The following is a 13,091-nucleotide window of genomic DNA, read 5'->3' as shown; positions in this document are numbered from 1 at the left end:
TATTAGTTCATAACTAACATCATAACATTATTTTTGTGCAATCCCAACAAAGGAACTAACATTATTTAATAAAAGAGTGTTAAATAATAATAAATAAAATATAAACAAAAAACCAAAAATGAACCTCCACAATATCTGCATTTGAATACCTAAAAATATCGATACAGTACTTTTTAATATCGATACGGTATTGTGAAATGAAATATCGCGATATATTGCAGGCCTGATATTTTCTTACATCCCTACCCATATGTGATTGAATGTATTGTATTTCACTGAAATATCTGACTATGAAGCCGACCTATGTGAACTTAGGTGAAATTCACTGTGTTTTACTGACACCTGAATTGATTCTTTGGAAACTACAACCACTTCATCGTGTTTTCTATTTAAATAATTATACTGTTGACGTTTCATGTAACCATCTACAACTCCCTAGATACTCACAAATTTCATAGGTATAGGTGACTTATTTTGGACTCAAAACAGCTAATTTCAGTGAATGATGAAGAGTTTGCATCCTTAAAAGTGTGTTTCTTCAGGGTTTCTCAACTGTGAGAATTCAGCCTGGTAGAGATTTCCAATGAAGATCATGCTGTGGAACAGATTTGTTGCCTCTGATGATGGTATATATCAGATACAGCTAAAGAATGTGAGAGAAAGAAAGAAAATATGTCTCTCCCTCCCTAGTTTGTGCCCCTGACCCTTCACCGTGCCCCCGGCATCAACATATAAACGATCCCAAGCCTACCACGCAAATACAGTTGATACGATATTTCATTTGGACCTCGCTGAATGAACGGAAATGGTGAACTTGGCTCAGGAACGGGCTACAAAATGAGGAAACCATCATGGAAGAGAAACTGGGCTAACACAGTGCGAGAGGTGAGAAGCGCTCGGCCTCAGAAGCCAAAAGGGGAAGGAAAGAGGAAGGCACTGTAGCTCAAACAGCGTGAAAGACGAGGACGTTCTGGCTCAGAAAAAATAGGAAAGGAAGAAAGGAAGGAGACATCAGTGACCTCATGAGAACTCCAACACCCTGAAAGAATTGGATTGTATATCTCCTTGGAAAACACAATGCCTGATACCTCATAGTGTGGAGGTGGGGGAACCACAGCTGCAATATTCATTTAGACAGTCTCTTTTGGTTGACTCCAGACTCATAACATTCAGAAATAAAACTGGGAAGTTGGTTTTGCTTTAATATCATAAACTATAAACTTAAAGAACTGACAAACTCAATAAAGATGTATTCTTTAAATCTTTGAAACCTAAAAACCTTTAACCTGACATATCAACCTCCAAATGTTAAACAAGGTGTGTCAAACATGCGGCTCGCGTGCCCAAACCGGCCCGCTAAAGTTTACAATCCGGCCCATGGGATGAATTTGCAAAGTCCAAAAAAATTACACCGAAGATATTAACAGTGAAAGATGTCAAACTTGCTATAGTTCAGGAGCCACATACAGACCACTGTGACCTCAAGTAAAATAATAACATAATAACCTATAAATAGTGACGCAATTTTTGTCTTGGTTTGATGTGATAAAAATAATACTACATTATGCATGTAGATAATGACAACTTAAAAACAACACCCAATTATTAAAATATTTACATCAACAAACTATCTCTTAACAATAAAATGTGAATAACTTGAACAAATATATACAACCTGAAATGTCTACAGAAAATTAAGAGCAATTTTGTCAATATTCTGCCTGTTACTTAATGTTTTTTGTCTTTGTAGATCTGATCCACAATACACATGTATAAAATAGTTGAGGCATTAAATTGTTAAAACTGCACTTAATTTTCTTAATAAATTTCAGTTTCTTCAAGTTAATCACATCTTTTCTGTTTTAATAGTTTGTAAGTGTAAATATTTTAATAATTTAATGTATTTTTTTGCACTAGAACAAAGAGAAAAGTTTGGAGTTGTCATTGTTTATAGGTTATTATGTTATCATTTTACTTGGCCGACTCACTGAAGATCAAATTGGGCTGAATGTGGAACCTGAAAGAAAATGAGTTTGACATCCTTGTGTTAAATGTTAGACAGTCAAACCAACACCAGGGGTCACAATACCACCTTAAATGCAGCTTCCTGCTGAGCATAGGTCACTTCAGAATGTGACCAGCAGGTGTCAGCAGAGTCTCACTTATACTATGCAGTCTTACTTGTACTACAACTTCATTGCATGTAGATTGCTTATTGCATATTAGTCAAGTTTGATTAATCAATACATCGATCAAATTTATTTATATAGCACCAAACCATAGCAAAACTTCTCTCATGACACTTAACAGTTAGATCTGATCAAAACCAAACTCTTCCAAGTTAATGGGGTAAAACAAAACACATAATTATATATATCTATAACAACATAATTCTACACATTTTTCTAATACATTAAAGCTTAAATGTAATTTCTGTTTTTTGTTTTATTTTTGTAATTTTCGCTATTGTACATATCCAAGCAGAGTATCACAGCTCATTACCTCAATTACACCACTAGGGGGCACTATCCAACAACTGATAAATCATTTAGTTTCCACCATGGTGACAGACTGCTGTTCTGTTGTGTTAACTGACATGACAGAAATATGTAGTCTTTAACAACTGGCAAAATCAGTGTGAGGAAAGAGTTTGAGTGAGAAAAGATCTTAAGAAAACAGTGACTTACAGAGCGCAGACGAGGTAAGAACTTCTCTATTTCATTCATGTCTATGCCATCGTCTTCCTCAAACTTGTTTTTGTTCATCCTGAGGATATGAGGTGAGAAACAAACAATCAGTGAAAAGTGCAAGGATGCAAGAAGAATCTGGTGTATTTATTTAAGAGGTAACGTCAACATTTCAACTTGGAAAAGGGGAGGAATCCAGGGGCAGGTCTTACCCCTCCCTGTCGATGTGTGGCAGGTGCTTTGGTGTTCCTCTGAAGTGTTTCCTATGGAAATGGCTGAAATCCAGCTTCTCCGGTTGCACGTCCCAACCTGCACCTCTACAACACAGAGATTAAATTAAAGGTTAGAGGCATCCTGCAGACAAGCAGGTAATATGTGAGAAAGGAGCACAAGTCTTCCTTTTAATCATCAATAATTTTCCACCACCACCATTTTGTGTGGATTAACATACTATATTGTTAACACAATTAGGCCTTCACTAGCCACTGTCTGATTCTTGTTTAACCCATGAAGACCCAGTGCCACATTTGTGTCAGTTCCCAAATTAATTTTTCTCATTATTTAACCTTTCTCAAGTGATTTATCTCCAATTATTACAACACTATCTTCTGTATTTTGTGTTTTTTCTGTGAAAATCTGGTATTTTCCTTTATTTAGTTCACTGATCATGTACAGTAGTTCATGAAAGCTCAGATTAAAGTTGAGGGTTATTATATCAAAAACAGAGAAAACTGAAAAAAAGTGACTTTTTCAGTGAAGATGTCAATAACTGAACGTAAAGCATCCACTGTCATTGATTGAACTCCATGGGTTTTATTGTGAATCAATGTTGTGGAAGATGACGGTGTTTCCACGTTCACTACAGAGCCTCTGAACGTCCAAATGGGTCCTATCGGATATCCATAAAAAGATGACAAACTGCATTTTACAACAATTATTTACATGGGTTGATAGGATGAGTGGATCAGCAGTTATTAAACATTTTATATCAGTAGATGATTTTGGTTGCCAGTGGGTGTTAGGGTCTTTATGGGTTAATGCTCAAAAATAAACAGTACTTTTTATGCTCGGCTTTCTGCTAAGACTTGTTTATCCAGACCGGCATATTTATAAATCAATGTTGAATCTCCTCTGCCTTAGATCTGAGTTCACATGCTATCTTTGAAAAGCATTCTACCCATAAAAATAGACTAGGCACAAGATGGCTGAGTGATAAAACAATCTCAAAACAAGTCTGTTTTATTGCATTTGTTGGCAACAGTTAGGGCTGGCTGATAAAACAATAACGATATATATCGCAAAATAACTTTTCCTTGATAGAAATATGAGACATGCTCAAAACAATTTCGATAGAATTCATTCATCCATGTTTTGACAGATATAAGAACAGCCAATCATAATTAAGTAGCACCGCACCGAACCAATCACGCTAGAGCCATGGCAAGTTAGGTTGATGCACACAGCACAGAGCAAGAGCAGCCGCAGCACACACTGATGTTTGGGCTGCAGCGGGAGGTAATGACTGTTCCCTTGAGAAAATTTGACCGAGAACTCAGGTGAGTGGGTTAGTGAAAAGTAGGGTGCCGGGAGTCGGATGTTCAAAGCATGTTAATTTTCACTTTTGGTTTATGCCAGTTACGGAATGCACCCCAACGTATATAACCCCGGCATTGTTTTTTGAAGATGGTCGGTTGAAAGCTTTTAAAAGCCTGCTGCTCAGACTTTTAGTTTAGTTTTAAATAAATGTACCTGTTTTATTGATCTGAAACAGTTGTATAATGTTTTTCAGCACATCTGTCATGTTCAACCTCTGACAGAAAACAAATCATATTTTAATCAAAAATAACCTTCTGATGTCTTCACATCTAACTTATGAGAAATGGAAAATTTAAGCTCGACAAAAATAGTGATTTGATTTATACTGTGATACATATCAATATCGTCTGATATGAAAAAAAAAAGATCCTGATCTGATTTATTTCCGCATCGCCCAGCCCTAGAAACAGTGATAAACTTTTCAATCACTATGGATGAATCTCACACGTGAAATAGATGGGACACCCACAAAGCCTCACATGCAGGTGGATTTTTCCCTTTGGCAGCTAAGTCTTGGAAAGCTACTCAGCAGACTGTCAGGTACATGTTAGCATTAAAGTATTCTTGTACTAAAACTCCTGATGCTGACAGAGTTACATTCAAGTGGATCTCACACATCCAGAAATCTACAACATCTATATCTAGAATGATCAGAACCATTCTTTAAAGATGGCCATCAGACACTAAACACGCCATAACCTCTTGTAACACCAATTATAATAGATTTAACAACACGAACCAATATCACACATCCAGATCCTTCTCTGATTAAGATTACAGATTTCATACAGCATCGCATGGAAGTAGTTTTCAATCAGAATTCAGTCTCCTGTAAACCACACATTATGTCTGCATGGGGAGGTGGGGGTGGGGGGGTTTGCTGACATCATCTTACTGGGGCAGCTCCATCCCTCAGATGTGCCAACGTGGCCGGAACTTATGTAGGTGAAGCAGCTGAGCAGCAGCTGTTACCATGGCAACCCCTCTTCCCTCCAGCTACACTGGTCTTAGTTTCCTTTGTCACCTTTTAAATTTCAGGTCTTGTTTAGAAAATAATTTGAAACAAAATGTTTAATAACATGCACTGTGTAAGATTTCAGACATCAGTGTTGATAGAAGCAGCAACCGGGTTCAAGACAAAACTCTAAAATAACAGACGTCCTGTCACTCAACAGAATATACTGCACAGTGCTGCCAGAGGACTGATGAAATACGACTGAGTTTGGGTTAAAGGGACAGAGATCACAGCCAACGTAAACAACGTTGGAGTCCACTGAGGGTGATCTGCATTCAAGTGCACACGCAGATTACATTAACCACAGTCAGCAAGTAACTGGGAGCCAGAGAAATTAAATACACTCTTTGACCAACCAGCCTAAATCTCATTTCAGCCTTGCACTAGAAGCACAAGAAGATTCTAAAATCTCACGCAGTGTTGAAATGTGGTTGCGCCATACTTTCTAAGGAGAATCATCAAGATAAAAATAGGACCAATGTCCCTGTATCTCAACCAGCATGTTCTATCAAGAATCAATGACAAGTTGAATGTGTGAGGTTGTCTGGTTCTGTCTCTATGTTAGAGTCCTGTGGTCTGGATGCAGCAGATCAAACTACCAATGGAAGTGGATGGTAGTTTCACTGGAGGAGAACTCAACTAATTAAATGAAAGTACATATATAACATCCTATCAGTGCTCGATAGTAAATATATTGATATCTCTAACCATTTCCATGTTATAAATCATCAAAATATGGTGCATTGTAAATAAAGGCACATTTTTAATATTTAAAAAATTCCTAAAACACTGAAAAAAATCAAAATTTCTCAAAACTGTGAAAAAAAATGTAAATATTGCCCCAAGGAAGCTACATAAAAAATTTGAAATGAATCCAACCAGTAGTTTCATCAGAGAAGATGTTTGAAGAAATTACGATTGAAGACAATGCCTTCATGGCCGGTGGGATGAAAACGCATGACAGACAACCATGATGTAAAAGACATAAGATGACGACAGAAAATGTAACGAGATGAAAACAACATAAAAGACCACAATGAAAAAATTACATACAGGATGCAACAAGGTGAGAATAATGTAAAAGACAATTTAGTACATTTGGGTCCCAATAATCATCTAATATTTGTGTCTTGAGATGAAAAAGGTTGGGCACCTCTGCACTGGGGCTAGAGTATTTACTCTTGTGCCAAATCTCTCTGATTGGCTGCTGTGGTTCACAACTATTACATAACTATCATATCACAATTATTAGAAATAATTATGAATATTTTTACACAATTATGACAATCATCTCCATTCACAGGCAAGTGAAACTAAGAGAAATAATGTATTTTATTGAAATTATTGTTTTTAATAATATCATCTCACTGCATGTTATTCTACTTGAGTTCAGGGAAGAACGAGCACTGCGATTTTTGTTTTTGGCTTGTTTTCACTAATGGGCTTCTACACATAACTGCTGTGTTCAGTTTTTGTGAACAGAAAAGGGAAACAGAAATATAATTAATTGTATACGTTTCAAAATTCTGTGCCACTGAATGTCTCATCTTCATAATTAGAAGTATTACAGCAGCGGCATACAGTTAACAGAATGAACAATATTGTTAATTGCGATTAACTGCATGGCAATTAACTGTCAGATATAATTTCAATATGGTGACAGCCCTGGATGCAATAATCCCTGATTCTGACTCATAAATATCCAACACAAATGAAAATAATCAGGGTCCCCAACTGGCCTACGAGCACATTAAGCTTCTGTAGTTTAAGATCTGAAACCCGCTCACTCTACCAGATAACCTTGGTCAAACACTGAGCCAGACCAGCTTCAAATTTGGAATGCAGCTTTTTACAATTACGAAATCGCAGAGGCTGACACTTCAACTGCAAGGCATGATGCAACTTTACAACAAATAATCTGTATCAGACCAACATGACCAAGTTGAGACACGTCAAAGACAAGGTGAGCAACTAAAACTAATGGTTGTTCCAAAGCACAGGTGTCACACATAAGTCCTGTGGGCCAAAACCAGCCTGCCAATGGGTCCAATCCGGCCCACAAGAGGAATTATTGAAACTAGCGGCATTGTACCCATGGTGCCATTGTACAATAGCATGACGCCCTCCCGTGGTGCAACAGCGGCATTGCACCCAAATGCCCTCCCGTGCTGCAACATCGATCGGACATCGATGGACGGGACGCCGGGTGGACGGACACAGAACGTGCATTATATAGTTGGATGCAAAAATTACACAGAAGATATTAAAATTAAAATCGTTTTAGTTCAGGTTCAACATAAATACCAATATGATCTCAAGTGGATCAGACCAGTAAAATACTATCATAACCTACAAAATAACAACTCAAAATGTTTGTCTGTTTTAGTGTAAAAAGTAAAATTACATGAAAATGTTGACATTTACAAACAAACCTTTCACAAACAGTGAATAACCTAAACAAATATGAGCAACCTGAAATATCTTGAGAAGTAAATGTAAGTTTATCAATATTCATCCTGTTATTAAATGTTTTGTGTATTTGTAGATCCACTATGATCTGTAAGTTGTAATACACATGTGTAAATGATAAACTGAGGCATAATATTGTTCAAATTGCACTTGATTTCCTTAGGAAATTTCAGGTTGTTCATGTTATTCACATTTTTAATGAAACTTTGGAGATGTAAACACTTCCATAATGTAATTTTACTTTTTTCACTGTTATTATTTTACTGGGCCGGCCCACTTCATATTATACTGGGGTGAATGTGGAACTGAACTAAAATGAGTTTGAGCCCCTGTTCCAAAGTACCAGACCAAAGCAAAAGCACAGATGAGATTTCTCTGTCTGCGTCTGAAACAGTCATGTGACCCTCCAGAAACTATGTGAGGTATGCAGAGTCTGTGGAGCACACGTGACATTAAGTTTGCTCAAAGACAAGGCGCCTTACCCGTGTGAGTCCATTGTGTTGGCGGCCCAGATGTCTGTCCCCAGGATGTCAAAGGAGCCATCTCTGTTTCCATTCTGAGAAGTAGGACACAGACAGACACATGTTTTCAGTGTGAATACACAGAACCTGTTCACATCAGACTGCATGAGATCTAAAAATAAAATGTCTTCAGCATAAACTAGGTAATGTACAGTCAGATGTTTCATGATTTATGAGATATAAGCTGAAAGGAAACTTAGAAATCACAAATATTCAACATGCTTATTAATCTACATACTTACATTTTTTGTGTATAGGGTGTTTTTTTTTTACTTGTATTTTATTACCTCCGCCAAGGAGATTATGCTTTCATCAGGGCTTATCTGTTTGTTTGTCTGTTAGCAAGATAACTCAAAAACTTATGGAAGGATTTTGAAGACATTTTCAGGAAATGTTGATATTGGCACAAGTAACAAATTATTAAATATTGGGGTGATTGGGGGTAGGGGAGGGAGACTGACTTGCGTGGGTGGAGGTCTGCACTCTCCGAGTGCTTTTCTAGAGTTATATGCAATAAGGTTCTCATACTCAATAAAGGAAAATTACTTCCCCCTGAACATGAGTCACTCGCATTATAAAAGTCATTAAAGGGGCCAAGTCTGATGCCTGATTTTTTACAGCAGTGATTATTAAATGGAGGTAGTGTTGTGAAAGCAGATGTACCTGTACCTTGACGGAGCCTTTGAACTGGTTGTTTCGGCCTTTGCTGCCCGAGCGGGAACCCGAACCTGGCCTGGACCCTGAACTTGGTCTGGAGCCTGTACTGCCATTACTGCTATGTTCCCAATCATCCTGGAAAGACAACACACAATGGTTTCTACCTGATTCCTTTAACTCCATTTTGGGGCATAGTACAGGTGGCTTAGCTGTCTGTTTTTGTTTTACATATAGAAAGATTAAGGCATGAAGAAGGAAAATACATTTTTAATAAATAAAAAAAGACAATTTCACATAGTTTTGGACCAACATTACAATGTCTTAGTTTAAAATAATTTAAAAAAAAAAAGCTGTATCCGTCCATCCATCCATCTTCTGAACTGCTTTATCCTCAAGAGGGTCACAGGGGTGCTGGAGCCTATCCCAGCTGCCTATGGGCAAAAGTAGGGTACACCTTGGACGTGTTGCCAGTTCATCGCAGGGCTGACATAGAGACGAACAACCAATCACTTTCACATTCGCAATTTTAGGGTAACCCATTAACCTATTACTGCATATCTTCGGATGGTGGGAGGAAGCCGGAGTACCCAGAGAGAACCCATAAAAACACAGGAAGAACACACAAACTCCACACAGAAAGGTCCCTGGTTGGAATGGAACTCAGGGCTGCCTAAGAAAAGCTATAGTAGATGATACATAAACAGTATCTAAAATGCTGATTCTGCACCTTATAGTGATAGAGAATACCCTGCAGCAGTGGTTCTCAAACTTTTTACAGTGGACTACCCCCTGAAATATACTTTTATAGCCAAGTACCTCCAACTCTAGCTTCAATATTTTTGATTGAAAAAAATTTGGCAAAATTTGTTCCTGTGCCAAAGGTGTCTGTTCATATTTTCAAAACTTTGTAAACAAACAATAGATATTTCACTGCAATATATTAAAAAAAAAAAAATTTGAAAGTAAATTTTGTGTGCAAAATATAAATGGAAAAGTGCCCTCTTTCATTGATAAGAAAAATAAATAAATTTGTCATTAATTAATTAATAAATTAATATTTCATCAAAAAAAATACTTATCTACTCAAATAAACTAATTTTGAATAATGTAAAATAGAAATGTTCTTAAAATGTTACCAAAGCTGAAACGAGACGATTGACAAAAACTATTATATGAATGTATTTATTGTGTTTTATATATCAGCATTAATTCTCATTATTTATTTTGCATTTGGTACATGATGAATTATTTATTGTATTTTTCCCAAAAATATCAAGTACCCCCTCAGCTTCTTCCAAGTACCCCTGGGGGTACACGTACCCCACTTTGGGAACCCCTGCAATTGCAATATATCCTGAGAAACACCATTGGAAAGATACTTAACCAAATCTACATCTCAGATCAAACAACAAATGTGCACACGTTAACCTTTGAGGCACCAGAGTTTTTTTTTTTTTTTTTTAATATTAAATTTTGATATCAGGATTTTAAAAAGCCATTTCATTCTGTTATGTTACTTGTTACACTATGGCAACTTTGGCACTTAAAGGGTTAATATTTGACCAGAATGGATAATCCACATAAAGCTGCAAAACAAAGGGTAAACCAGTGTTAAATCTGTAACATTTAATCCAATTTCCCTCATGTTAAGTCTTAACTATAACCATAATTATTTTACAAATGCATATAATGTATATAATTAAAGATTCTATCATCTACACATTTCTAACTTCAGCAGATTTATCATGTGCTGCAGATTGAACATGTTATATACCTTTAGTACAGCGGTAATACGGTGAGCTTACAAAAATTCTTTGGCATTATGGACACTGAAAAATGTAAGGACAAGAACTTGATGTATTAAGATGAAATAGTGACATTTCAGCTGTTTTTTTTCCTCCATTTATCTCTGTGATATTCTGAATGACTTAGCTCTCTTTGAACATTAAAGCACTGCTGTTTCTCCCCTCACCACTCACTTTTGTGGTGAGTCATACCAGTGAATCTCTGAGGACCAATAATACTCTAAATCAGTGGAGACTGCAGAGCTGCTTCAAGCCGAGTTGCACACACACGCGCACACACGCACGCAAACACACACACACACACACACAATGCTATTTAGAAACCTTACGGACTTGCAATTCATTTAGGATTATCAAATTACTGGGATCACAATATCCCATGTTAGTCATTAAAAGCATAAATCACAATATCCCCATGATAGTCCTGATTAAGAGCATGCTTTACTTCTTCCAACCACAAACAAGCAGACGAGCTCTGAGATACTCCACGCTGGTGTTCTGATGCTTTCTAGACTGAAGGTGAAGCATAAACACACAAAGTATTTCCCCTCACATACAGACTTTACTCCAGTCGACTGCTCAGGGATATTAACGCTTGCATAAGTATATTCAGTGTAATTTCAACATTTTTTCCTCCACAGAGGATATGATGCAGTGCAGCCTGCCAAGTCTAATCTGATGCCCTATAGTCTCACAGCAAACCAAAAATATTGCAAGTGGAGTAACTTAGTCTTAACAGAAAAAAGACCATTCCATGTCATCTCACCAAAGAATTTCTTGGAAAAAAAAAAAAAAAAATCTAAGTGAAATCCTTCTGAATTCTCTACATCGGGGTGTCAAACTCATTTTATTCCGTCTGCCACATTCAGCCCAATATGATCTGAAGTGGGCCGGACCAGTCAAATAATAACAGTGAAAAAAGTTAAATTACATTATGAAAGTGTTTACATCTACAAAGTTTCACATGAACAACCTGAAATGTGTTAAGAAAAGAAAAAGAAAAAGAACAGAGCAATTTTAACAATATTCTGTCTCAGTTTATCATTTACACAAGTACATTACAACTAACAGATCACAGTGGATCTACAAATACACAAAACATTTAGTAACATACAGAATATTGTTAAAAATACACTTAGGTCCCTTAAGATATTTCAGGTTGTTCATATTTGTTCAGGTTCACATTTTGTATGAAAGGATAGTTTGTAAATATCAACATTTTTACGGAATTTAAGTTTTTTACATTAAAATAAAGACAAAATTAGTTTTATTTATAGGTTATTATGATAGTATTTTACTGGTTAGATCCACTTTTGATCATATTTGTCTGCATGTGGAACCTGAGCTTTAATAATAATAATTATAATAATAATAATAATGATAATAAATCTTATTTATAAGCGCCTTTCAGGACACCCAAGGACACTGTACAGCAGAGGATAAAACAGACAATGCATAAAATACAAAGAAGTAAACAAATAGATAAAAGAAAAATTGCAATACATAGAAATGAGAATGCAAAATGGAGGGTAAAACTTATGGTGGGTAAGTGTAAGAAAAATGTAATATTAGGCTATTAGACTATATCCTGTAAATACCAGGCATCCAGAGCACGAGTCATGGATGGGTTATGATGACATATTTTGCAAGAATGCTCAGACATATCCACTCAGGATATGTCTACCATTTCTTTGCTATCTGCTTGTTTTGTTCCATTTTGGGACCAGAGCGCACTTGTTGTCCATCCAGTTTGGGACCAGAGCGGGCTGCTGCCGTTGAGGAGATCAGGCCATAGCATAAGTGGGAGAAGAGTACAAACGTGGTCACTGAACCCATGCATCACCGTGTTTTGAATACCTAAGCCAATGGTGAACTTGATCGTCATTATATTTGTACACTTGGTCCAATGGTTGTACAGGGTGAGTCAGAAAAAACGCTCTTTCCATTTAAAGAAATTGTACTGCTAAAACGGAAACACTGATTTTTCTTTTGATCATACAGTCATATTGATGTGGTTATTGAGCATGTCTGGTGATGTAGTCATAGATTTATTGCATTGCATAAGAGAGAGAAGGTCCATTATTTATTGGGCACTGAAATACCTGCCAACACAATGTATGCCACAGTGAACAAACTTGAAATTGACAACAATTACAGGAGTCGGGGCTTTGCTTTCACACTCAGGACATAGGCCTACATGACAGTGCCCAGGGAGTTTTCATCATGGCAAGACCACAGCGATTGCAGGTATTATTTCCTCATCGAGTTGTCTGTTTGGGTCAGGAGAGAGAGTGGCCACCTAGATCCCCAGACTTGACCCCCCTTGATTTTTTCTTGTGGG

The 13,091-nt window shown here is 36.8% G+C and overlaps 1 protein-coding gene across 4 annotated transcripts in view; it reads right to left on the bottom strand.

Annotated features, from left to right (window-relative positions):
- ctif (CBP80/20-dependent translation initiation factor) overlaps positions 1-13,091 on the bottom strand; it is an 88,154-nt gene that overhangs the window by 62,405 nt on the left and 12,658 nt on the right. For 3 of the 4 annotated variants that reach the window (XM_030151024.1, XM_030151026.1, XM_030151023.1), the window contains exons 4-7: positions 8,952-9,080; positions 8,250-8,323; positions 2,900-3,004; positions 2,688-2,766 (exon numbers count right to left, since the gene is read on the bottom strand). In XM_030151024.1, the coding sequence (XP_030006884.1) occupies positions 2,688-2,766; positions 2,900-3,004; positions 8,250-8,323; positions 8,952-9,080 (387 nt within the window). The remainder of the gene's footprint in view (positions 1-2,687; positions 2,767-2,899; positions 3,005-8,249; positions 8,324-8,951; positions 9,081-13,091) is intronic. The other variant, XM_030151025.1, reaches the window with a different exon arrangement.

This window comes from Sphaeramia orbicularis, chromosome 12, assembly GCF_902148855.1.
Source record: "Sphaeramia orbicularis chromosome 12, fSphaOr1.1, whole genome shotgun sequence".
In the NCBI taxonomy this organism is placed as follows: domain Eukaryota; kingdom Metazoa; phylum Chordata; class Actinopteri; order Kurtiformes; family Apogonidae; genus Sphaeramia; species Sphaeramia orbicularis.
Note: the sequence above shows the minus strand (reverse complement) of the source record. Positions and strands in the feature narration are given on the sequence as shown.